This window comes from Cygnus atratus, chromosome 1 (genome assembly GCF_013377495.2).
Source record: "Cygnus atratus isolate AKBS03 ecotype Queensland, Australia chromosome 1, CAtr_DNAZoo_HiC_assembly, whole genome shotgun sequence".
NCBI lineage: Eukaryota > Metazoa > Chordata > Aves > Anseriformes > Anatidae > Cygnus > Cygnus atratus.
In genome coordinates, this window is record NC_066362.1 from 74,610,662 (window position 1) to 74,635,685 (window position 25,024).

At 39.8% G+C, this 25,024-nt stretch overlaps 1 protein-coding gene across 1 annotated transcript in view; it reads left to right on the top strand.

The window, feature by feature from the left end:
* Positions 1-18,917, top strand: part of EFCAB6 (EF-hand calcium binding domain 6) — a 50,672-nt gene extending 31,755 nt beyond the window's left edge. Inside the window, 6 exon segments of the mRNA XM_050710361.1 lie at positions 5,924-6,136; positions 10,489-10,716; positions 12,637-12,718; positions 13,568-13,752; positions 16,183-16,347; positions 18,795-18,917. Of these exon segments, the coding sequence (XP_050566318.1) occupies positions 5,924-6,136; positions 10,489-10,716; positions 12,637-12,718; positions 13,568-13,752; positions 16,183-16,347; positions 18,795-18,917 (996 nt within the window).
* Positions 18,918-25,024: the final 6,107 nt, after the last annotated feature.

Below are 25,024 nucleotides of genomic sequence, written 5' to 3' on the forward strand. Positions count from 1 at the left end.
AGAAGGAGGAGAGCAGGTCAGGTTGAGGAGATGATGGAGAGAAGGGATAGATCATTGCTTGTGCCCATTCAAGGGCAGGAATTGAGCTAATGAGGGATTTGCTGGCATGTGTGTCTTTCAGCTGACAAGGGAGTAAGTAGAAACATATTCGGCAAAACTGCTTTTTTTTTTTAAAGGTGATTTAATGTTAAGTGATGAAATTTGGAAATTGGGCTGATTTCCAGAACTTCTTTCCAGGAAAAATCATGAAACATTTGAAAATCAAAGTAGGCATTTGATTTAGCTTTGTCCTGAACTTTCTGTTTGCACACCAAGTTCTCTATTTGTTTGTGTTTAGCTTCCTGTTGAGTTTCTCTGTAGTTGGTCTCATGCCGCAGAGTGCTTTCTTCTCTAGCTGAGTACATTTTGTTTCCAGCTAGTTACATCATATCTACTTGCCTGAAAAACTGCAGGCTCACTTATTCATGCTTGTTGCTCTTCCTGCCGGAGAGGATCCTGTTTCTCTTTGGACCAGTACCCATGAGAGGATTATACCCAGGAGAGTATAGCAAATGCGCATCTCTTCTTGAAGCCTGGCACTGTGATAAGTGTGCCTCCAGGTCCCAAGACTAGTATCCACTATTTACTAATGAAAAGCATTGAGTCTGTTGTTGCTGTCTCCATCTGTGTTGGGCATGTTGCTGCTGGAAAGTCTACAGAGCTAAGCCACTTGCTCTCACATCACATTGCTCTCAGCAGTAGCAATGCTGCAACCCCTACCTGGAAAATGCAAATGAAGCAGCTTCCTAATGCTCTTGGAAACTATTCCTAACCAAAAGAGGGGACAGCATTGATGCAGCTTACCAGCTCCACAAACAGAGGGTGACTGTGCTGTGACTCTCCAAAACTCTGATTTGCACTGAGTGCAACTCTACAGTGTATCTGTTGTAACTATATAGTTCCAGAGCTACTATGACTATATTGTAACTATATTGTTCCAAAAACAAACAAACAAACAAACCAAAAAAGACCATGCAACATAGGATTGGCATCCTCTCCTCAGTCTTTCCATACTCGTGCTTCCTAAATTCATCAGTGTTATTAAGCCAACCCTTGTGCACTGTGTTCAGGCATGGGAAGATGAATTTCAATTGCAGCTATGATCTTCCTGTGCAATTGCACCAGGAATATGTGAAGACCTGCTGTACGGATGTGGTGCTTTTCCCTGTTTTGGGGGTGGGAGTTTTACAGGTTTGTTCATTAGTCTTCATCTACTGAACCTCTGGCCCTCGTGCTCTGGGCCAGTTACTTGGGCAGACAGCTGACTCAGCAGTCGTGACCTGCTGCACCAGAGATGACCAGGCCTGCTGATCACATGCCTATCCTCAGTCAGAAGCTCCACAAACTTTGTCCTCACGTAGAACAGCCGTTCTCCAGGGAAATATCCCTTCTGGGATATGTGCATGTTAGTGTCTTTTCCAGTTTTACATCTGCTTCAGGCTGACAAATATCAAATCTTTCCTTGTGCCATGATACAACCCCAAGTTACTAATAATACATAGTGAAACTGGATCAGAAATTTCCCTTCGTTGCTTCTGCTCTTCTTTGCACTGCCCTCCCCTTGACTACGATGTGCCATCCCTCATTGTGCTGGAATTACTTGTTTGAGATCTCTTCCTATTGACAATGCTCACCAACACTGTACCTCCCTTTCCTTCTCTGGAGTAATGAACAAAAAGGTCTAACAAAAATACCTACAGGATACCACAACCAAAACTGCTCAGAAAGTTTATTTCTTGAAACAAAATCCCAGATAATCTACTCTGCCCCTCTCAGAACAGCATCTTTTGGAATTTAAATTCCGTTCCTGCTACCCAGCCTCCCCCTAGTTGTGCTTCTGCCCCTATTTAAGGCTAGAAAGCAAAATTTTAAAATGGTAAAATTTTCCTTGGGATGAAAGCCTCTCCTTCGCTTTATATTTACTTGAAGAGGAGGAAAAGGAGAAAGGAGCGATAATGGTTTTGAGAACATAGTATTAGACCATCAGATGTAGTACTGATGGGCTAGACACTGCTGAGAAGAAAGAAGAGCAGGGAGTCCTCCCTATGGCTCCTGCTTCTCAATCCAGTTCTACCTAGGCTTAATGTTTCATATTTATTTGATACAGCTCTTATTTTAATTACATGTAGAGGGCTGTGGCATTTTTGTAGACAAGGCAAAGTTTGAAAAAGAGTACTCTTTGACTCATTGTGTTAAATCATTTTGTCAAATCATCGTATGCCATTACAAATGCTAAACACTACAGAGTGTTTTATCCTGCAAATGTGACCTCAAAACTTGAGTATGTGGGTTGCAAACAGTTGGTCAAAACAAAAATGCTACCTTACAAAATGACCCTTACTGGAGTATTCATCTTTTATTTGTAATTACACTTATTATTGCAAGCTCTTGTTGCCCACCAGCTATGAAATCCTCAGCAGGCGTAAATCAGCACTCAGGTTAATGCAGCTAAACTGATCATTGCCAGATGAGGATATAGCTCCACTTACAAACCAGTGGTAAAACACAGGCCTCTCTGTAATACTGGAACTTTTTAATCAGAATCTAAGAGCTAGAACTGGCTGGCTGGTGGCAATATATTACTGGTTGTTTGAACACAAGAACAAAATGCATTTCCACCCCAAACCACACTCAGGCAACTAACTCTGCTGCTTCCACACATCTTTAGGGAAGAGCAATTTATGGAAAACTACCTGAAGATACTTGTTGTTAGGGTAAAGGATGGTCCCACGGGTAAGCACAGAAACCTCTACAACTATGTAAATTGTCAAAAGGATGATTACTCCTGGCAAAGGTCATTCTCACATACAAAGAGGAAAATGCATCCTTTTTCAGGGAAAGATACAAGAGGCTTCTTGTGCAAGCAGTTTCCCAAGACCTTTGCTGTCTGAACCTCCCCAGAAAGGGAGAGAGGTCAGACTTGTGACAAGGCCAGCGAAACTGTAATTTATCTGGATGTTCTGATTTACTTTATAATTAAAAAAAAAAAAAACTTAATAGAAAATTCTTCTAGAAACAGGAAGGAGCTGCAGGAATGGAGCTACGCTGAGCAGGTGTGGGTGGTGGAGCCTTCTTTTATTACTAATCAGCATAGTTGTGCCATTTATAGAAAAGGACATGAGACTGTGCAGAGAACTTTCTAAAGAAGAAAAATGCAGCCCTACTTTGAACAGCAAGTGATCTACATAGAGCAGCCCATGAGAAAAGCCTTGCAATAATGCCTCATCTCTCTTGGCAAAAGCAGGAGGTGAAAGTGGATTTACATGATCCTTTGAAGGCTCTTACAAAAAGTATTAGGAGAGACAGGAAAGTCTGTGAAGAGCTGAGAGATGCTAGAGAGGTCTCATGCCTGCTCAGAGCCTTCCTGGTACACGGGTGCTGAGCAGGATGGTCAGGTAGTCTGGAGGTCAGAGCCTACAGCAGCAGCTGGCATGGTGTGGGGCAGGTAACTCTCCAAGACCTACAGCGATTTGAGAAGCTACAGAGCAGGAGCAAGGTACAGAGCCCTCTCCCCTGAATTCTGAAATGAGATAAATAAAGAGCTTGATGGGATGAGTGGAGTACTTTGCAGTGAATAGCAGAAAATCAGCTAAAAGAAAACTATCCCTTTTTCTAGCCCAAAAAAATTCTTCTATAAATTGTCTGTAAGCACCACTAGGACATAACCTGCACAGCTCTGAATCAGATTCATTCTGTTACTTCCTTTCAGTCATGAGGTTAAATTGAGACAGAACAAAGCTAAGAAACATGCCCATGCTGTGTGTACTTAAAAATCCAGATGCCCAGACCAGACGCTGAAATTTTAGGCCCCAGCTCGACTACTTCAGCTGAAGGTGATAATTTTAGCTGCAGATGATACAGTCACAGGTGTACAATGAATGTACTAACTGAAGGTAGTAGATGAATGAAAGGCAATAACTGAATATAAATGGTTTTCTAGTTTTCAATCTGTGCTTTACAAGAAGAACAAGTTTTTTTTATTAGCTTTCTGACCATTTTAAGATCAAAGAGTGTTAGGTCTTATGAAATAAACAAAAAGCTCTTGAAATTAAATAAATTAGGAAAGCTTGCACTTTCCAACTATGCTTCTTTAAAAGGTTGCAGGGCAGTAATGCTTTCTCTAAGTCTTTGGCTTCATAAGAATAATTAAAAGCAGAGGTGACGTGGTTTCTAGTCTTAGACTGGCAGGTAGGCAGAAGGTATGCCTGGTACTGGACCATGCCTGGCAATCTTCATTTCCTGACAACAGCAAGGACCTGGCTCCATGTCTGCATGAATAATTCCACTTCTTGTGTTTCTTCTCTTGGTAATGCAGCTGTAATACCTATCCTGCAGAAATGTTTTATGTAAAGCATGGTTAATACTGAAAAGTGTTATTTGCATCTGAAAATAGGGGAGTCTTCTGATCAGAGGCAGGCTTCTTGCAGTTCTGTAAGAAACATATTTTCTTTTCCATTCAGTTATAATGATCATGTGAGACATGACAAGGAAACAGGAGCTCAGGACAAAAAGCCATCTGTTTCTTTTTTGATATTTCATATTGCATGGAGCAGGAAGATGGCAAAGCTTATATGCTTAAACATGGAGGTATAAAATATAGTAGTAACATTTAACGTGCTGTAAAGAAACATCTTTGAACCAAAAACAGATTATTTTTTTGTTGTTTTTATCTCTTACCTTAGCTATAGTAAAGATGGCTACTGCTTCTGTTTGTGAAAACTTTACTTTCAAGATATTTTACGTATTTAGTTTAGACAGTGCCAGTGGGTGGAAAGTTGGCTTCCGTTCCTGAAAATAAGTAGTTGTTTTTTCAGAATTCTGGTACTGCTTTTTAATTACTATTATTGTGCCATTCCTGGGGCTAATTTTATAAGTAAAACTTGATTCCATTTTAAAAAACTGAGCTTGCTAGAGATAGAATGCAAATGCTATATAGGCTTCACTGATATTTAATTTTATGAAATGTATCTTTTTGCACGCGCAGTGAATCTTTTGGTATTCTCAGGTATGACTGTACCAAAGCACAGCAGTTCTTTACTCTGCAGTTTATTCCAAACAACTGTATTTTGTAGCTTTTATCTCTGCTTGCCACATGACCTCCTACTGCATTTACTCAAAGTGTGGATTTTCACCCTGCAGAATGCATAATGGGAGTTTAGTTAGGAGGAAGCTTTGGTGGTAGATTTTAACAGCAACACACTGGTGTTAAATTGAAAGCAATACACAGAAAAAAGGATTGGTGCACACCTCGTGCAAGCATTAACACACGTTTCGAACCCCTTCTCTGCTCTACCTTTACACATTCTCTACCTTTGCAATATTCAACTGCAATATTTAGCTGCTGTATTCCTACTGTGGATGACCAGATTTGAAAGTGCCACAGTGAATATACCTGGGACTTAGAAATGAAGGGAAATAATTGCCCTCTCTTTCATTTCAGGACTGAAGTGCCTTTTAAATCAAAGAGATTTCCACTGTGTGCTAAAGACTATTCAGATGAGAAGAACGTATTTGGGATATTTGGACTACTTAGCGTTTACTTCCCTTTTTCTGCATTAACAGAATAGCCCTCTTTGTAAGATCACCCAGTTTTTTAGACCTTTGTAAATGTGTAGGTCAGTCTTGGAATTCTGTGCTTTTGTTGGCCTGTCACCAGTTGGATCGCATTTATAGAGAGTCTATTTTTCCCCTTAACTATGTACATAGCCCCTTTTCTCTTTTGTGGTATAAGCCAGAATTCCTGGAAGCAGGTTTTACTGCCTGCGGGATCTCCAAGGCCACCTTCTCCGTGGACTTTTCCCTCTTTGGCTGGCTGAATGCCACACCATGATTTATAATTTATTCAGTGGATCCATTACTGATTCTGTGTGTATGTTTTGTCTAGACTGAGGAAGGGCAAAAAGTCATTCTGCCTAAATCTTCTTGGGAGCTGTCAAAGAGAGGCAAACTCTCACAGATACCAGAAGTAGCAACTGCTTGCTTAAACAGGATTGCACAAGAGTTTAAAGATATTGACTCTTCGAAAGATAACACGATATCAAAAGAGGAGTTCTGGGATATTTGTAACCGACATTTTCAGCAGCTGACTGAAGAACAAGTAAGAAAACTCTTTTATTTTTTATTGTTAGTTTAAGTGTACAACAGGTAAATTGACTATGGCTATAGACACATTTGCATATTGTTCTGAATAGGCAAGAACTTGTTTAACAAGTTGGAATAAATGAAAATGTTTTAAGACTCTCACTCCATGAACATTTGTTGCTACATTTGTGGGATATCATTTTTTTCCTTATCTCTGAGTATAGTTGTGAACTATAATAACCACAGGCTTTCTAAAGCAAAGTCACGGAGATGCTATTGCTAATAACGTTGTGAATTTAAACTGCAGTAGCTCTCTTTCCTTAGCTCTTCATCTGTGTATTCACTATTTTAAAAGTTTCTTTTTTCAATTTTGAGTTAAGTCACTTCTAGGGTCGATGGGGTTGAGGGGCAGGGAGGTGCATTGTCAGCATGGAATAGAAAGTACTTTCATGGGGATCTAATGCAAATTCCATTTTCTCAGTAGCTATTTTGTCCTGCCCTCGCTGGACAATGAAAGGGGCAAGCATTTGATGTTTCCCGGCCACCTCTCAGCTACTTTTCTGGATTAAAGATTCCCCCAGATTAGTGCTAGCAGAGTTCATGTAACCTTGAATTTAGCTTGAGTGATGAAAGTCATGACATGAATCTGTCTCTACGAAGCACCTGGTTAGACATGTGTTAATCTCAGTGGAATCTGAGGTTCCCATCTTTCCTAAGATTATGTTTCTGCTGAATTTAAAGTAAAAAGAGACAACTTTTTATCTTTGCTAATGATGTTTCACTGTGATTTTTTCCTAGTCCAAAACTAGGTGAATAATCAAACCAGAGGTAACTTTGATTACAAAGTTTCATATTTTACTTAACAGCACTCCAACCTTCATGCCTGTGACTGCATCAATATTATTTTGGAAACTGAAAGACAAGACACAGAACTCTTATGCTTGTCTAGATGCTAGAAAATTATTTTGGTACTTTGCTCATTGCACATATATATCCTCTGATTTTTTGGCCCAGTATTTCCCACCAGCACTTTCGACTACAAATTGCAGACAGGAGTGGGGTCTGCTTGTAATTACAGTAGAGAGTCTGCCATATTATTGGGCACTGCTATGCATATGTATAATAGCAAATGAAAGCACTAAAAAAATCAAAGTATTTTCTGCTTCCCCCTTGAAAATTACAGAACAAATGGCCTGTGTGCTCTATTCCTGGTCATCATATTGCTAGTGAGGTATCAAGAGCAACTGCCAGGTCTTCTCAAACCTGGAGCCTCCACACCAGATGAAAGCAGAAGTGAAAATTTGGTGATGCTGTTTCCTTATCCCTGTGAACCACTGAGTGGAAGATCCAAGGTCTTTTCATGGCTAACATTTGGATGTAGGACTAGAAGGTGTTTTGAGCAAATTTGCTGATGACACTAAACTTGGAGTTGTTGACTCTGTTAAGGGTGGAAAGGCATTGCAGAGAGATCTGGACCAATTGGAGAGCTGGGCAATCACCAACCACATGAAGTTTAATGAGAGCAATTGCCAGGTCCTGCATCTGGGACAGGGAAACCCTCGCTATATGTACAGACTGGGCGATGAGATGCTGGAGAGCAGCCCCTCAGAGAGGGATCTGGGGGTTGTGGTTGACAGCAAGCTGAATATGAGCCAGCAGTGTGCCCTGGCAGCCAGGAGGGCCAACCGTATCCTGGGGTGCATCAAGCACCGCATTGCTAGTCGGTCGAGGGAAGTTATTGTCCCGCTCTACTCTGCACTGGTGTGGCTTCATCTCGAGTACTGTGTGGAGTTCTGGGCACCACAGTACAAAAAGGACATGAAACTGTTGGAGAGTGTCCAGAGGAGGGCTACAAAGGTGGTGAAGGGCCTAGAGGGGAAGATATATGAGGAGCGACTGAGGTCACTTGGCCTGTTCAGCCTGGAAAAGAGGAGGCTGAGGAGAGACCTCATCACGGTCTACAGCTTCCTCATGAAGGGGGAGTGGAGGGGAAGGCGCCGATCTATTCTCTTTAGTGACCAGTGATGTGACCATTGTCTTTAGTGACCAGCGATAGGACCCGCGGGAATGGCGTCAAGCTGTGACAGAGGAAGTTCAGGCTGGACATCAGGAAGAGGTTCTTCACTGAGAGGGTTGTCGTGCACTGGAACAGGCTCCCCAGTCACTGCACTAAGCCTGTTGGAGTTTAAGAAGCGTTTGGATTGTGCACTTAGTCACATGGTCTGAATTTTTGGGTAGACCTGTATGCTGCCAGGAGTTGGACTCTATGATCCTTGTGGGTCCCTTCCAACTCAGGATATTCTATGATTCTATGATTCTAAGGCAGGAGGGCACACATACTCCTAACCGAGTTGTGAAAAATCTCTTGTTTTTTCCTTTTTAGAAGCAGGAAGGCAGGCATCTCCAGCTGAAAAGTTGTCCAGACTAGATTCTGTCTACTTTACGCTCAAGACGAAACAAAAGGACACAGGAGTTATTTTATACTTAAAAGAGCCTCAGAGAAGTAAAGAAAAAAAATCCTGATAGAAACTGTCATGCATAATAACAATGAGAAGCAAGCCTGAGGAGCCTCATTTATGTAAGCAGCATCCTCTGCGCGAGTGAGACTCAAGCCCTGTATCTCCAGATATTTTGATTTTGACAGGTCTCTCAAAGATATGCCTACGTATATCTATATGAAGATGCTCCAGGAGAGCCTTCCAATCTGGGTACAGGATTTGCCACTGCTAAACCAAACCCCTGCTGTTCAAGCTGTTGTCACTGCTCAGAGTTGTTACAAAAGTGTTACTAATAGTCATAGTCTGGATGACTTCACAAAAAATGTTGTCTTTTATCCTTTTCTGAGTGATGGCCACTTACTGTTTGCTATTAGCAAGACTTGTTTGGAATCCATATCAAGTAATGGACAAAGACTTTCTTCCTGAAATTTGGCTTCTTAGTCTTCTGAATTTCTGATAGTGTGGCCTTTCTCATAAAAGGTGTAAACAAATGGCAAACAAGCTGTTGATTAATATCTTCCTGAGTGACACCCCCCTTTTTATTACAGGCACTTTCCTCCTCTGCTTGAACTACCTTGACTTGCTTGAACTATTTGCAGTCCTCAAAATGGCTACATTTTGTTGTCTGTTTAAAGTTTCTAACTATAGGTAACCCAGCTTATTGGGGTATTGTTCTATTTAATTGAAGTTTGTAATACACTTTGAGATCCTCACATGTAGTGTGAAGTGTAATCACAAGTGCAAAATAGAATTGTTTATAATTCATAATGTGGTAGCAGCCAGGCCAATGGGGGAAAGTTGAAAGGAAATTCAAAATGTATCCTTTGCCCTTTGAAGTTTGACTGCAACTTGGCACATTCATCAAAGAGGTGACTAGTTTCCTTTAGGGTTTAAGTCTCTAACGGAAAAGATCAAATCAAAAGCAATCTGAGGTTCCCAAATAGATTTATATTAAAAATCAAAAATGAAGGCCCTAAAAAAGGATACTGATGACTCTTGAAACACTTTCAAAATGAGTGCAGCTTATTTAAGGGCAGACTGTGATAATCCCTGCTTTGATTAGTAGCTTATATCATGAGTAGTCCCATTAAATTCAGCACAGCTACTTATGGAATATAGAGCTGTTCAGTGAAAAACAGCCCAACCTCATCCTTACAGTGCCATACATCACGCAGAGAGCGGGATACCTGCCCTGCCTTGTGCCAAGCAGCCATCAGACCTCCACAGATCCTTTCAGGCAGCAGAAACAAGGGCATCAGCAGCTGTCCCCAGGACTTTCACAGGCTGTCAGTAGTGTAGAGGTATGGTTCCTGGCAGTATCTCATAACTTTATGTGATTCGAAAGGCTGTAAAGATTTTCTGCTGTGTTCTTTCATGCTGATTCATTTTTTGCCCTTGGGGTGAAATAATTTGGTGATGCAAGTACAATAACTGAGGAACGTTAATGGCTTACTGAGGTGGCTGTAGAACTTAGGTGTACCCAATAGCGTGAGAAATTCTCCTTAATGGTACTTAGTCAGGATGCACGTGCACTGTATTTGATATATATCTCATGATAAAATGTTATTCTTCTATACAGCACCTCAATCACTGTGTCTAATCACAGGGTTTAGTAGTATAATCAGCACACTAAGGGCTCAATTCGATTAAAAAATGTCCTGCAGAAGTCCCTTTTTCATTGTTTTCCCAGTTTTGTGCAGGCTTCTGCAGAGAAACTATGATTTTTTTAATAAGATGAACCCTAGGATTCCTTCTATTCTAAGTCATCTTCTTCCTTTTTTTTCAATACATTTTGTCACATTGTTAGTACCTTAGGGGATGCTGTTGTAAAACCAGCATTTGCAAAAGTCATCTTTTGCTTCTTCAGTAGTTCAAAAATCTTTGGAACACAGTGGATGTTGATGCTGGTGGATGGCTGAAATATCAGGACTTTTTGAGAAAGTTCAGCTCAGAACTCGTAACGATGCCATCAAGCACTCCCAGCATTACTAGTCTTGCAACTTCTATCAAGCTAGCTACCCGTGCCATGCAGGAACCACAAGTGTCTTCTCAGCCTGAGTGTCCCAATACATTATCTTCCCTAGTAGGGCAAAAGAGTGTAAGTGTGGTTATTTTATGAATTTTCTTTTTTTTTTCTCTGTGCATAGGCTGAAAATAATACCTGTGGGACTCAGTGAAGGTATTTCTATTGATTGCCCATGAAATCAGGCATGAAAATCTGTTAATAAGCAAATGAAGTTATTTGTAAAATATTTGCTTTACAATGACAAAAATTGGGCTAAATCGTAACTCCACTGAAGTCAACTCATATATATTGATTTATACCAGTAATATTCCCTGCTGTTACCTTAGGCACATCCATCAGAACTGTATAGCAAATAAAATTTCTATTCTTAAGCACAATCACATTTCTGTGAACAAAGTAAACAAAAGCTCGATAGCTGAAAAAGCAACATAAAAAATGTAGATGGTCATCTGAGAAGGCTAGGCAGGATTGGAAGTTACAGTTTTCTACTTGGTGTTTACATTCTGCTGGTCTTGTTCTGCTTTTTGGTGGATGCCAAATTACAGCTCTTACAGCTGTTAATGGCTGCTAGTCTTACTGGTAGACTTATCATAAGACCAGCAACTTAATCATAAGACCTCAAAGAGAGATAAGAGAAGTGGATTAGGAAGGCAGTAGTTTTGCTTTGGCATCCCTATCTATGCTTAATGTCAATAATGCACTTTGGTCCCCCTCAGCTGCCATTCTGGCCTTCTATGCTAGTGACAGGACTGACAGAAAGATTGGAAATAAATACTGGCAGAAATATTCAATATTGTGGATCTACACACACCTATTCCATGTTCTTTGGTTATAATCAAGCCTACAGAAGAAAAATAAAATATTTAGAATTATTCAGTGCCTGGAACATGCTTGGATTTTCTAACTGGTTCTACATGGAGACGTTTAGCTAATGAAAAAGAAATAAAACAGATTGAGTAAATTAAAGATGCAAACAACTTGTCACGGCTGGCAAATCTAAACACTGGCCCATTGCTAGCTCAATTATTGCAATAACTGTAGGTTCTTTCTTGAAAAGCCCAGGCAATTAGCTGCATGTGTCCTTCATGCTTTGATCCAGTTCTCAGAGAAAGCACTGGAAAATTTCTCCTTGCTATCTGTAAATGCTAGATCTGATAGTATAAGACAACAGGAAGGGAATGTAAGTCTCCCAGAACTCACGGTGGTTGGAAAGACCCCAGCCAGCCTGATGTTCATTCACCAGCATTCATCCCTGCAGCATTTGCTGCATGGAAATGTGCTTGATTCCTCAGCAAGTCTGCACCAGTGAGACCCCTGAGGGAGCACTGGGAAGTCTCACTAAATATGAGATTATTTGTTGGACCTAGAAGCATAACTACGGCTTGTGCAACCTTAATAGGTAGGCTGGGGCTTTACTTCCAGCTCACCCACAGTACTCCTGAGGCAGCAATCAAAAAGACACCAAGCACTTCAATCCTCTCACATTATTCTTTCTGTGGCTCTGCACACAAGCACTGCAGAACTGACTCCTCTAGTAACAAATCAAAGCACTGTTACTGCATTATTCAGTGACTTTGCATTGATTTGTTTATTCTAAGGTGGTATTACATGTCTTTTTAAACACAGGATCTGTTCTTTAATAAGAAACAGTTTGGAGAAACTATTAAAGATTTACAAGTAAAGTAAATAATAATAATGACTAAAAAAAAAAAAAGTGGTCAAGGCCTATTAAATGAGTAGTGTCATTCTGACACTAAGAATTTTCTAACTTGCTGACACAATTCAAATCAGACTTAAAAATGGTTTGGGTGATACATTAGTTTCAAGTCTGGAAAGCCAGAAACTGGATTTGTCATCTGGTGTTTCGTCTACACAACCAGTAAAACTTGGAAGAAAATATTACCATTATCTCTTGCTTTTAGACACCAGCATCCAGCCGTCCTCAGACAGCAACGGCATGTTCTACACCTGTCCTTAACTGTGAAACAATAGAAAATAAGACAAGAAAGGATATCCAAGGACATCCAGAAGGATGTTGGCAAGCTAGGAGAAATCCCAGTGTCAGACTTCCTAGGCTTGTTACCATCTGAAAAGTGCTCTATTCATTCTCAGATGTGTTCTGTTTTCCTTCTGATGTCCTGGCCATTGGCCACTTTAATCAGATGGCATCCACTGTGTGATTGCTCCAGGTACCACCCTGCTACTGCAGAGCAGAACAGCTTACTGTACACTTGGGTGCAATGAGTTCATGTTCTTCTTCAGAATTATCTACTGTTTAGAAAAAGAGAACGTGGCTATGCTTGTTGATACTTTTGGTTTGCATACAAGCTGTCTCATCACCTTCCCAGTACACTACCCTTAGCATGCCTAGTGATAACTGAACAGCTTCACCAATCTTATACTGTGATCTTGTATGTGCTTCTGGCTGCTCTGGTCTTGATGGGTGAATGCCTGCTGATTTCAAAGGACCTTGGATTTTACTCTTAGACAAGATGAGCTATGCTGCTCTTCTGTTGTGTTCTCTTCTACACAGAATTCTCAGTGTTTTTCTTAGGACATTTGCATGTGTGATAAGACAATGTGCACCTGTGTAATTAGATATAAACTCCTTGGTATAAGAACATGTTAGCTTATCAGAACATTTATTACAGTTAGCACGAAGGCATACTTCTTGTGCATTTAAAACCAAAGTACCATGATATCAGTCCCCTGAATCCCTGTTAAATGTGAACTGCCACCCCTATAAGTTTAGGCATATGTATATACCTGCATCTAGCAATAGCTGCATAATACATTTATGCAGCAGTCACTGAAACTGAGCTTGTCAACATTATTCCTGTTAAAACTGGTGTACAGTACAATGATTGTCTATTTTTATGAATGACAAAATGAATATTCTTTCTGCATTTCTGTATTATTTCAGATATAGCAGAGACATTCCACTGGGGTTTAAGTAAAGAGGAAATTAACCAAATAACAACAAAATATGACTTCAAGAAGAATGGAAAATTTGCATACCATGACTTCCTTCAGAGTTGTATATTGTTGTTAAAACCACAGAAAAGCTCACTGCTACAAAGGGTGATTATACAGAAGCCACAAAAACCGGTACAAACAAAGCATATAAAAATTAAAATTACATTTTTTTTTTCAATTTCTTCTGTAGTGACATAGTATTCTAGCATTCTCTTATGTAATCCTCTTATATTAATTGTTAGTATTCATTTGGTATCTCCTTCAGTTGGAAGATTTAACTCCTTGTGATCATGCTCCCTTGTACCCAAGTTGTATGGTAAATTGGTTAAATTTGCTAAAATGTGGATAATAATTACTAGTGGAAAACATTTAAGAGCTTTTGCTGAACTAAATAAAAATCAAGTTAGAAATAAAAAGTGCAGTGAATGTGTCTCAGGAGGGCCCAGTCTGGAGCTACTGATAGCAGGCTGTGCCCCTGCCCCATGCCCAGCCCTGTAAGACAAGTCCAGAGGAAGCTCTCACTTGCACTGCTGTTAATGGCCACTAAGAACACCTTGTAGCCAGGGCTGATCAGCCACATTGTGCCCTTGCAGCTTTCCCTGTCACACATAGCTATTCCTCAAGCTGCAATGAAAGACAGTTACCCATAGGCTGTTCCCCTCTGCCAGTAGTACCGCTCTAAGGCAGAAAAGATTGGAAGAAATGTAGAATACTGGCTGTAGTGGCCCAGAAAGGAAGTCATCAGTAATAGCGTCGCAATCAAGTTATGTAGTAGGAACAGTGCCAAATTCCAAATCTGCTCATTCAGCGAGCCTGCTACATTTTTAGGCTGTTTCTTACTGTGCCTAATTAGTTTAGATATGGTTAGTAGCAGCATTTTATAGAGAAATTACATTACTGAATAGTTTTCAGATGTGGGACAAACAGATTGCTACCAAGGTATGCTACCAAAGTATCATTAGGAATTATCAAGAATTCACTACAAGTAGGGAGAGTAAGGTAAAACTAGTAAGTTTTGCATCAAAGAACCTCATTATCTTACATAAGGTTTCCTTTATATACAAATCTGATGCAGTAAAATTCCATCCCAGTATTCTGGAGTGGATAAAGCAGTCATTTTTAAGTCCGTATGTAGTTGTCTTGAATCATTTTTATTTTATTTATTCTGTTCAGAAAACATAATGAAGGTCTCAGCCCATGTTCTGAGAATCATTATATAATGTAATATTTAAAATGAAATTTCCTCATAGATTTTTCACCCCATTCCACCTAATAGCTATACAGATAAATATCAAAAGGAATAATAATAATAAAACAAATAAAACCTTTTTTATTTTATTTTGTTGCAGGCAAAATTATTTCTCAAAAGCCTGAGAGAATCAATGTCCTAGGGATTCACGGAAGCATCCAGGCTCTGAGCTATGAAAATAACCCAAGTTGCATTCGCTGTAAAGAGCTCTTTCCCTCCCTTCAACCCACAAGGGTGCACAGTATTTTGGGTTGGAAATTGCATTATTCATGTATCCACACATTCCTCAGCTACATGTTCTGAAGGAGGAATACACCAAGAGCACAGAACAATGGTGCAGCTGACCACCAGGCCTCTTACAACAATAGGTACAGCATGGTGCCCATGTCCACAAAGCAGTTGTATAAAGTCCACTGTGCATTTCCTTCACAATGAGACATTTGTCAGAAGACTAGCTCATGTGCAACTGGCACAAATGTGGCATAATTGGCTTACCCAATTAAAATAATAATGCCAGCAGAGCGTTGGGGAGAAGTTGAGCAGGACCTGTAGGAAAATAAAATGGTAATAGAGCACATCCAGATCCTGAAGGTGGCTTGAGGCTTGCTGACTTTTCTCAAAGTCCCTTACTCATGGTAATACCGGAGTATTAATGCTTTGTACAAATGGAATGAATTCACCATAAGGAGTAATTCTGTAGTTCACATGTGTTCCGGGTACAACGACATAAGGAGCTTAGCCAGGCTAAATAACAAAAGACACTATTTCCCAAGTAAAATTAACACTATCTTCCAGCTGTTGAACTATAAAGGTGTTAAAAAACTGATTGCAAGGTATTTTTGGTACTGAGGAAAATGTACATGGAGGGTTGTTTTTCTTAAATACCATACTGCTCCCATAGTTGGATTATGAATTCAGTCATTCTAAAGCCAAAAAAAAAAAAAACTGAAAAATGAACACTGCAGGCAATTAAAAATTACTGAAAAAGGGAGTTGAAACAAGGACAAGCACGATACATGTAAAAACACTGAGATCTGAGAAGTAACACTGACTTCAGAATCAGTTTCAAATAATAAAAAGTTAGGGCGTTCACAGTGATTAAGTAAATATACCATCTGCACTTTCCAAGAATATTAAAATGCTGTAGGTTAAAATTATCTTATGTAAACAGTATCTTACAATAATATGTAAACAACTACTTGACAACCAGTTGCCGATTAAGTCAGTATTACTTGCCAGTACCTTTTCATTCTGCATTATAGTTGTGCCCATGATGTCAGTAAATGATTGTATTTCTCATCCAACTTTGTTAGATGAGTCCTGGACCACAAACCATGTCATTCTGCAGTGCAATTACAAGAATTCAGCCCCAGATATTGCACTGCTGGAGACCAATGAAGCGAACTTTTAAATCTTATGATGAAAGTCGTACTGGACTGTTAAATATTGCAGATTTCAGACAAAGTTGCATTTAGTAGGTAATAGTCAAAAAATTACAGTAGTTTAATCTGAGCTTCCTGACTGAAATTTTTCTGAAGAACAGTCCTGAACTAGGATATATAAACTCATCCTAGCTTCTCTGTAACCTTAGCTCTGACCTTTGCTCATGATAATCATTCTCCACGCGATTATACTTTCTGGAGGTCTGGGATCTTGTTGGGATCCTGCTATAACAGCATAGATAAAACAGAGAAAATCTTAGTCCCTATACAACATTTAAATACATAGTTTTCACAAATGCACGGGAAGGGAATTGAAGTGTTGGCTGCATTGAATGAGTTCCTTATGGTAGGTCTCCCTGTAGTCACTGCTACAGCTGCAGGATCCTGTTGCCCTTCAACTGATGTGTTCCCTTCTGAATGCGGAATGGGCCCAAGTACTCCCCATCTGAGAGTCCCTTGTACTGGTTTCTCTCTTTGCTTTTCTGTGTGCAGCATAATTTTGTACCAGGTGAGGGATCCATACCCTCTACAAATATTTTGGTACCTTGTATCCCCTCAAACAGCAAATATACACCTGTGTATTCTAGATATATTGAGTCTGGAATCAGGAGTTGCTTCTTCATGTAGATCCACAGGGAGTTTGATTTTTGCTTAGCTTAATCTTTAAGCTTAATCTTTAATTAATTTAAAAATATTTGACATTGTTTTTACTAAGAATAATAATCACAATCTGTTCTAGAGGCATTCTGAATATTTGCTACTCAATCGCAAGAAAATAATACAGTGGGTCTCTAAACCCATTTAATGCTGCATGCATTGGGAAACTCCTTTTTATCACTACTGCTTTAAAGAACTGATAAACTGGTGGTTGGGATGCTCAATCACAGTTGGCAAATGCCTAAATGCAAAAAGCAGTCATGGGGTGTGCTTCTGAAGTTCCCTTTTCCCTGGAGCTGCAGGAAGCCAGCTTGCTGCCTAGCATTGCTAAGAACCAGCCTAAAACCCTTTAGATTGTACCAGTCACAGAATGGCTCTTTTAAATCTTTACTTATTTAGTATTGTTGGGAACATGATATCTTCTGGCACTGCCACATAGCTGAAACCTAATCCCTGCTGCCCCTGCATGAAGGCTAGGGGACAAGAAGTATCAGTGTGGCTGTATCATCTTTGTGCCTGAGGCTCCCTGTCTGTCATTGCAGCTTTCTGCCTGCCTGGGTACTGCCTCAGCAGACAAAACTTAGGGGAGAAGGAGTGAAGATCAGGCCCGTTACATTTGATTTTAATTTGTCATACTCCTCTAGGACATGTGATGATTATCTTTCCTAGTTAAAGCTATGTCAACAGCTTTCAAATCAAGCTTCCCTAACATGACCTAAGATAAGGAAAAATAAATAAGAAATTGAATAAAATCTAATGCCTCGTGGATTTAGATCAAAAAGCCATCCCCAATTCCAGAATACTACTGCAAAGGTGTTAATCGGCCATTTGACAAGATAGAAAGTGATCTGTGGAGGTATGGATCCCTTCATCTCCTAGGTAACTTAATTTACTGAAACGGGGAAATTAGCTCTATAGTAACTTCAGTAACGCTGCTGTTTATGGCTGTACTATTTGCACAGGGCCATTAGTGATTTCAGATGCTGAGTTGTTAGGGGGTAAAGATGTAGAATAATCTGAGTTTTCCAGAAAACTAATGATAACTGGCATGGCCCACAAAGATTAATGATGTTACTGGTCACTTGCAGGGCTCAAATTCCGAAGTGCATCTGAAACCAGAAGGGATCCTCAGAAATCAGTAAATTATTTTCTTTCCTGTTGGGGCATTATGAACATATAAACTGCTGAAGTACTGAAAAAGGCATTTTGTGAAATTTTTAGCATTAGGTGAACCAGATGCATCCTGTTCAAATTGGTTTCTCACTGAAGTGTTCGGAAGGTATGCCTATAGGCCAAGCATTTGTCCTGTGAAAATTAAAAGCACTGAGTACAGCATGAGCATTATTACATACTTTGGGATTTGCACAGTTTGAGTGACTGCATTACTCCTTCTGTTTGTCTGGATGTAAAGACTACAGATCATCCAAGGAGGATAGAAAGGAAGATACTCCATTTCTTGAACCCATCTCCTGATAGTACTGAAAGCCTTCTAAACATGCACTTCTTGTAAATCAGCTTCTACACACATTGGTGCTACCCATTTCCCAAACCTCCCCCTAAGGCAAGTGCTATTTGGGATAGCAGACAAAACCCCATGTGTATGCAGCTTTTCAGAAACACATTCTAGGGAGTCATTACTGACATGGGAAGAACAGGAGATAATAAAGAGGATTTGATTTTCTAATATTCTCAGAAACTTAAGATAAAGTGGAGCTAAATCATAAAGTTATTTTGTAAAGAAATTTTAACAAGGTAAACTAATGTTTTTACTTCATCGTCATCCAAGGTGCTGGAATAAATTTCAAAGTTGTTTCTGTCTTTTGTAGGTTCTTCATGAGTACAAAATCAACCTAAGTGAAGAGGAGTTATTTAGTATTTTGGAATATTATGATAAAGCTCTCTCTTCAAAAATATCTTATGAAGATTTTCTCCAGGCATTCTTACAGTAGGATTTGGTCAAGCGCAAGAAACTGTAGATACAGATAGTGACGGATTTATAATTTCAAATTTCAAACTAATAAATGTTGTTGTTTTTTTTTTTTGTACCTATTCATTAGAAAGCTCAAAATACTTTAAAATTCTGACAGAGTGATCCTGTGTTGTGGATTAAATCTACATAGTGAGGGAATTAATTCTGCATAATCCATTTATCAAAAAAGAAAGAGGCAACAATTAACATTGTCAAAATAATACTTCCTAAAGACATCTCCAAAAGCAACTCACTTAAGAAAATTCTTTATTTTTAATTTTACACATTTTATTAATGACATACTCTAATTTCAGTAAAAAGGTTTACAAGGCATCCTATTCAATTTCCTCAATTGTAATTTTCCAAACATATTACTTTTAATACATTAGCCTTCATTATTCAGAAAGTCATCCCATTTTTCAGTGCATCTTTTCCCTTTACTTACAGTGACGTATTTGTATTGTCAATATGGAATGGCTATGAAATCTGAGATGATGCCAGCGATGTGACAACACCACAGCTTTCTGTTTTAAAAACTGTTCTTCTACATCCTTCAGCAGTTTAGGAAGGAAGCTACTTTACCAATGAGCACTGGCTTCTTAACAGCAGATAGATTCCCAGTGTTAGCCATGAGGTTAATTTTTTTAAGGATTACATATATACATAAATTAAATAGTAAACTGCAAGTAAGCCCTCTGGTTAGATTTCCCAGTTCTAGAAAGTTCTGTTTGTGTATCTTGTCAGATACTTAGATCTTGGGAAGGAAATTGAAAGATAATTGTTTTGTCTGTGGAACTTCTGTGATAATTAAAGGATGTATGATCATCTGAGCTTGCTTACTGGGATTATATCAACAACTAAATGCTTACCTGCTCTGAAGAATTGTTAGATAAATACATCACTGTGGGGTTCCTGAATTAGTTTTCACTGGTACACTGAAGAGCTCTGTCTTCATCACCTGTACGTATTTTGTATCTTTCTTTCTCCTAAGTAACATGTAAAAATAATTTTAAAAAATAATAATAATACAAAAGAGAGCAAGTCCTGTGTGTGATACACACATGAATATATAGAAGGAAGTCTTTGGAATGAGAGTGGAGAGAGGAACATAATCCTGATTTTCTTATTATTTCTAGTGAATATGTGAACCATTGCCACGAATCTGAAAGATTCCCAGGGTAGACCAATTTAATGCCTCTTTTTCTGGGGAAATGTTTCATCATATTTGGAGCTTTTCAGGAGATTTGCAGAAAATTTTGTTTAAAAAGCACTTGGTGATGTTTCAAATTGGACCTGGAGATGTGGAGTGTAGATGTTCTATATAGTTTCTCATATAGATTCTAGGATTTCTGTAATTTCTACTTTACTATAAAATAAATACATTTGGAATTGGATGTATTTGAAATAGTAACAAAAAGAACATTTGCTTTTTCAAAAAAATTTTTCCATCAATTTTTCCAAAATTGATGGCTATCTGTAAATCTCTGAAATTGATGCTTAGATACTGGATTAGCAGAGGGGACTGTGACTAGAGTTATTTAAGGATGTTCTCTCAATACAAAAATTCCTACTTCCATTACTAGAAAACAGTGCATTTTAAGAATACAAACACCTATATCGGCAAGTGACTGAAAGGGGCTGGTCTTGGTGCAGTTGCTGGAACCAGTAGGCACCTGTAGCATGAGTTAGGTATTCGTACTGGGCATCTCTGGGAGGTCCTGTGTTGGCATCAGCCAGCCGTATAGGGAAGTCCCCAGTGCCCAAGGGCATCTCAGGCTGCAGCAGGTAATCATGTTTCAGAAACTGTGCTGAACCCAAAAGGGGTTCAGCTTAGCCCCACTGAAGAACCAGTTAGTCTATTTTTTTTTTAATTTTATTCTTGTACCTTCTGAGAATCTGCAAACTGCTCTCTTCCTTAATGTCAACTTCTTCTTCTGACCCTAATCAGGTGCAACATGCCTGATTTAATTTCTGTTATTATTTCATACAGTTTATGCACATAATTAATTATTCATACTCATTAAAGAATTAATTGCTATTTGGAACACCTAAAATTGTAACACAAATACTACAATAATTATTTTTAAATAGTGGATTTCACTGAACAGATCTAACCACTGTGAAAAAAATAAATAAACGATTATTGAGTGGTTGTGTTTGTGTGTGTGTGTGGTTTTTGGTGTTTTGTTTTTGTTTGTTTGTTGTTTTTTGTTTTTTTTTTTTTCAAAATACTCCCATGAAGCCAGGGATAGAAGAATGGGGGCTTGCTTAATCACATTAATGATTTCTAAATAAAACAATCGTACTTATTAAAGCCAGGAATGGAAGAATGGGGGCTTGCTTAATCGCATTAAAATAGATATTGCTGAGTGTCTTTGCTTACTACTGTGCAAATTAACCGAAACAAGGAGTCTCGGGGCCCCTCACAGAGGATGTTTCCTGACAAAAATGGGGAACCTGTCTCAAAAACCAGCTGAGACCGACCTTGTGGTTTGGACAAGAGCCAAGGAGCAGCTGAGTCTGTACAAAGGCAAGGGGTCAACTAGTGGTGATGAAGAAGGATTATCAACCTTCATCCCCACAACCCCCCCGACGACCACCACCAGAAGGCACTGCGCAAGTGCAGACAGAAGGAGTTTATGGAAATGATTTCTTGGAGCTAATTTTAATACAAAGCGGGGATAGGTTATGCATATGTATAGGCATATTGGGAAACTTCATGCATGTGTAACTCTTCACTGCATATAACCAAAGCAAGTTGCTGCGTTAGGGCGCACATGCCTTTGGGAGCTATCCTGCATGCGCCCGGCGCCGAAATAAACCACATACCTACTTTATAACTCATTTGCTTTGAGTTGTAGAGTTCTTCCACGAATCACCCACACCTCCTGTTTGATAATTGGGTCCAATTTTGTACCGAATATAATAAGGCATCCATCCCCACACTGCTTTCTGGTATGGAGCAGCACTGCAAAAGGGTGCAGGCATTGTGTCCCTTGCTCTGCCGTCTTCAGGAGACATGCAGTGGCAAGGGCCATCCCTGGCTTTCTTGACACATCGTGCCAGAGGATTTTTCATTAGTTCCACTGGCAGGAGTATCAAACCCAACAACTCCAAGGGGATTTAAGAACAATCTTTTCACTGTACAAACAAATCAAATCATGCTGTTTTTTTTAGTGAGTTCCTAAAGGCAGGGATAGCAGTTGCCAACTGTTTATCCAGCCTCAAAAAAGAAAAAGAAAAAAAAATTCAACTGCCAGTGTTTCGAAATAACCAAGGTAATTTTTCGTATTAAAATCACAAACTGCTGGCTGGATCAACTTTGTAATGGAAGAGAGCTTTTTTTGCAGCCATTCCCCACAACAGTGGTCAGCCATCCAGCAGCGGCAGGCTGGCAGACATCCCATTTGTTTCCACTAAGAGGTAGATAATGTCAGTGAAATTGAGCATAATCCCTCAATAACGGTCTCCTGCTGCTACATGTAATCACCAAGGCGGTTATGAAAATAAAAACATCAATGCAAAGAGAGGAGATGTCATTGCTGAGCAGAGGACACCGATTCCTGCTTTCTGCCGCCCCAGGAGCAGCCACATGGGGTAGGGGATAGCGGGCAGGGGGACAGCGGCCTGACTGCCTTCCTCTCGCAAGCTGTGGAGCAGCGTCTGATCCTTGGGAAGGGCTGAAGAAGAGGTTCATAGGCTCTATAGCAGCTATTTCTATGCTAGGGTTTGGCATGGAGCCTGCAAGACCAGAAATAGAGCCTGTCCCTTCTCTAGGTAGGGAAGGGGAAAGGGAAGGCTGAGGCTAGTCAAAGGGACAGAAGAAGAGAAAGGGAAGAATATGTGGCCCCTCTTCTACATCAGCAACTGGCATACAGCCTGCAAGGCTAGAAATAGAGCATGCTTTAGGTAAAATAAAAAAAAAAAATCATTTCATTTTTTCATTTGTTTGATTAAGGCGTTACTGAGTGAAGTGCCTATATCTCTGTGCAATTACTGTTTTTGTCTGGATGATATACAGCAGGTCATGAGCAGTAAGGGATGCTCCAAACATGGCAAAATGAAAACCAGATAAAAAAAATCCATTTTCCAAAAAATAATTTTCTTCTGTTTTTGAATTTTTCTATACTAAAAGCTGTCATGCAATGGAAAGAGCGTTATTACACTGTGAAAAGAGACATAAAAATAATTTTGTATTATATCAATACTTAAAATATGCAAATATGATATCATCACAACACCCCAAAATTATGTTTGGCATGAATTCTTAGCAACAATACAAATATCATCATCTTCAGATAAGCAGGTATAATATGCTGCTCAAATAACTGTAAAAACAACCCCATCACAGCTCTGGGAGCATCCAGATTTCATCTTTGATGTAGGTAGGTTTTACGTAGGAAAGGGAAGAACGTCATCTTAACCATCAGATTGTACTGGGATGAGCCTTAGTGGAGGAACATGGAGGAATATTTAAATGGACAGCAGACCTACCAGGATGCATAAGTCAGAGTCATTATAAAAACACATTTCTGGGCCTGCCCATTAAGGGCTGACGGCTCATCTTGGGGGAGGTGACATCTAAGTGTACAGAGGTACTCCTGGGCTGCTTGTTCTGGGGGGTTCAGGTGCAGTTCAGCCAAAGCAGAGTGGGCTCTGCAAGGCTCTGTGGGTTCCCCACGTGTACAGGCACTGTGTGGGGCTGCAGGGATTCAGTACTGCACCTCAGCCACCTCTTTCTTTCTGCCCTGCTGAGTTGGGGAAGTTGAAAGTCGCAAAAGAGCTTAAACTGTATTTGTTATGTCATGCTCTTAACAAAGCATCTATAGGACTTGGTGCTGCATAACCCTCCTGCATCATAGGGTAAACACGGTCTCCCAACGGTGTAGACACTGAGACATCACAGTAGTATAGGGAAACCCTGTTTCTCATTGGAAACTGTTTGCCATGTTCATCTGGGCTTTGGTTTTGCAGCTGTCGTGCTCAAGCAGGACATCTGTGAGTCCAGGCTCAGATCTGCATATAAAGGGAATGAGGATCTTCTTGGGTGGTGGGAAACAGTGATTGCCATCTTAGAAACAACTTCTGTGAGAAGTTTTAAAAGCAAGAAACAAGCCTTTCTATTTCTTTTCACCACTAGAGGAGTGAATATCAACAGGATTTCCAACAATAAATGGCAGCAGTGCTCCTTCTGACATACACCAAAACCAGGAGTCATTTCTTGCCACTGCACTTGCCAACCTCTGTCTTCAAATGACTCCTCCTGGTTAATGTTACACCTCAGTAATTTGAGTTGATATTTAAAAATTCTGTGATATGTGCCATCAGCTTGTTGCTAGCCCATAATTTTTGTTCTGCATTGAACTAGTATTCCCAGTGTTGTCCCTGATGAGCCCCACAGCTTCTGGTGGCTCCTCCAGTCTTGTGTAGATGTTGCCCCATCGGCTCTGAGGTGATGTTCAGTCAGAAACTTCACAACCAGCCCCATGGCCACAGGATTATACTCAGGCTGCAATCCAGTGTGCTTGAGCCTTACTTTAGCTACTGTCTGTCCTTATCTCTGAATATAGATTTGCTGTGATTAAAAATAAAGTGGGGGGGGGGGGGATGAAAAATAATGTGACACAGAAGTTTCATTGTGCTGCAGACACCCTTTTGGACCCGCTTTCAATGTAAGTACATTTATGGGGCTTAATTCTCATCTCATTAAATCAACAAAGCACTGTGACTACCCTGATTTCAGTGGATTTATTCCAGCATATTAGATCAGCATGAGACCTAGGTGCCTTCTTTTCTTTTCTTGCTGCAATCAGTTTTCACAAAAAGTAGCAGCTATTTCTGCTCACTCCAGAGCAAGACTGGAAGTCTGGTTTTGCCTGAGGAAGAATGCATCCTTCTCCACACACTATGCAGAATTCCCATCTCGTGCATTAGAATAGATGTTGAAACACTTCTAATTAACATTTTTAATTTGCATTTTAATTGCCTGCCAGAGTGTGAAATGACATGTCTGGGTAAAGGAGCGTTTTTCTTAGTGCAGCTGGTTCACAGAGCCCCAGCAAGGCAGCAGGAGTGGAAGCACCCTGG